Source organism: Myotis brandtii, unplaced genomic scaffold (genome assembly GCF_000412655.1).
Source record: "Myotis brandtii unplaced genomic scaffold, ASM41265v1 scaffold122, whole genome shotgun sequence".
NCBI classification, from domain to species: Eukaryota; Metazoa; Chordata; class Mammalia; order Chiroptera; family Vespertilionidae; genus Myotis; species Myotis brandtii.
Genome location: NW_005354255.1, coordinates 705,781 through 706,034, shown reverse-complemented (window position 1 = coordinate 706,034; position 254 = coordinate 705,781). Strand labels below are relative to the sequence as shown.

The 254-nt window shown below is 67.3% G+C and overlaps 1 protein-coding gene across 2 annotated transcripts in view; it reads right to left on the bottom strand.

The window, feature by feature from the left end:
- EEF2 (eukaryotic translation elongation factor 2) overlaps positions 1-254 on the bottom strand; it is a 9,715-nt gene extending 9,461 nt beyond the window's left edge. For both annotated transcript variants that reach the window (XM_005858792.2, XM_014533421.1), the window contains exon 1: positions 140-254. In XM_005858792.2, coding sequence (XP_005858854.1) covers positions 140-142 — 3 coding nt within the window. In that variant the 5' untranslated portion in view covers positions 143-254. The remainder of the gene's footprint in view (positions 1-139) is intronic.

Below are 254 nucleotides of genomic sequence, written 5' to 3'. Positions count from 1 at the left end.
CCCCCCCCCAGGCCCGCCAACCCGGCCACCGCCATGTCTCCTTCCTGTCCAACCCGCCCCAGCACTCCAGAACCGGCAGAGCCGGCCCCGCAGAGGCCCCGCCACCGTCCTAGGCCCCCAGCCAGACGGTACTGCTTACCATGGTGGCGGATGGCGGTGGATTCTCCCAGGTAGATCCGAGAGAAGGGAATCGCGCCGAAGATGCGGCGACGAGGGCGGAAGAGAACGCTGACGTCAACACCCGGCCTTTTATA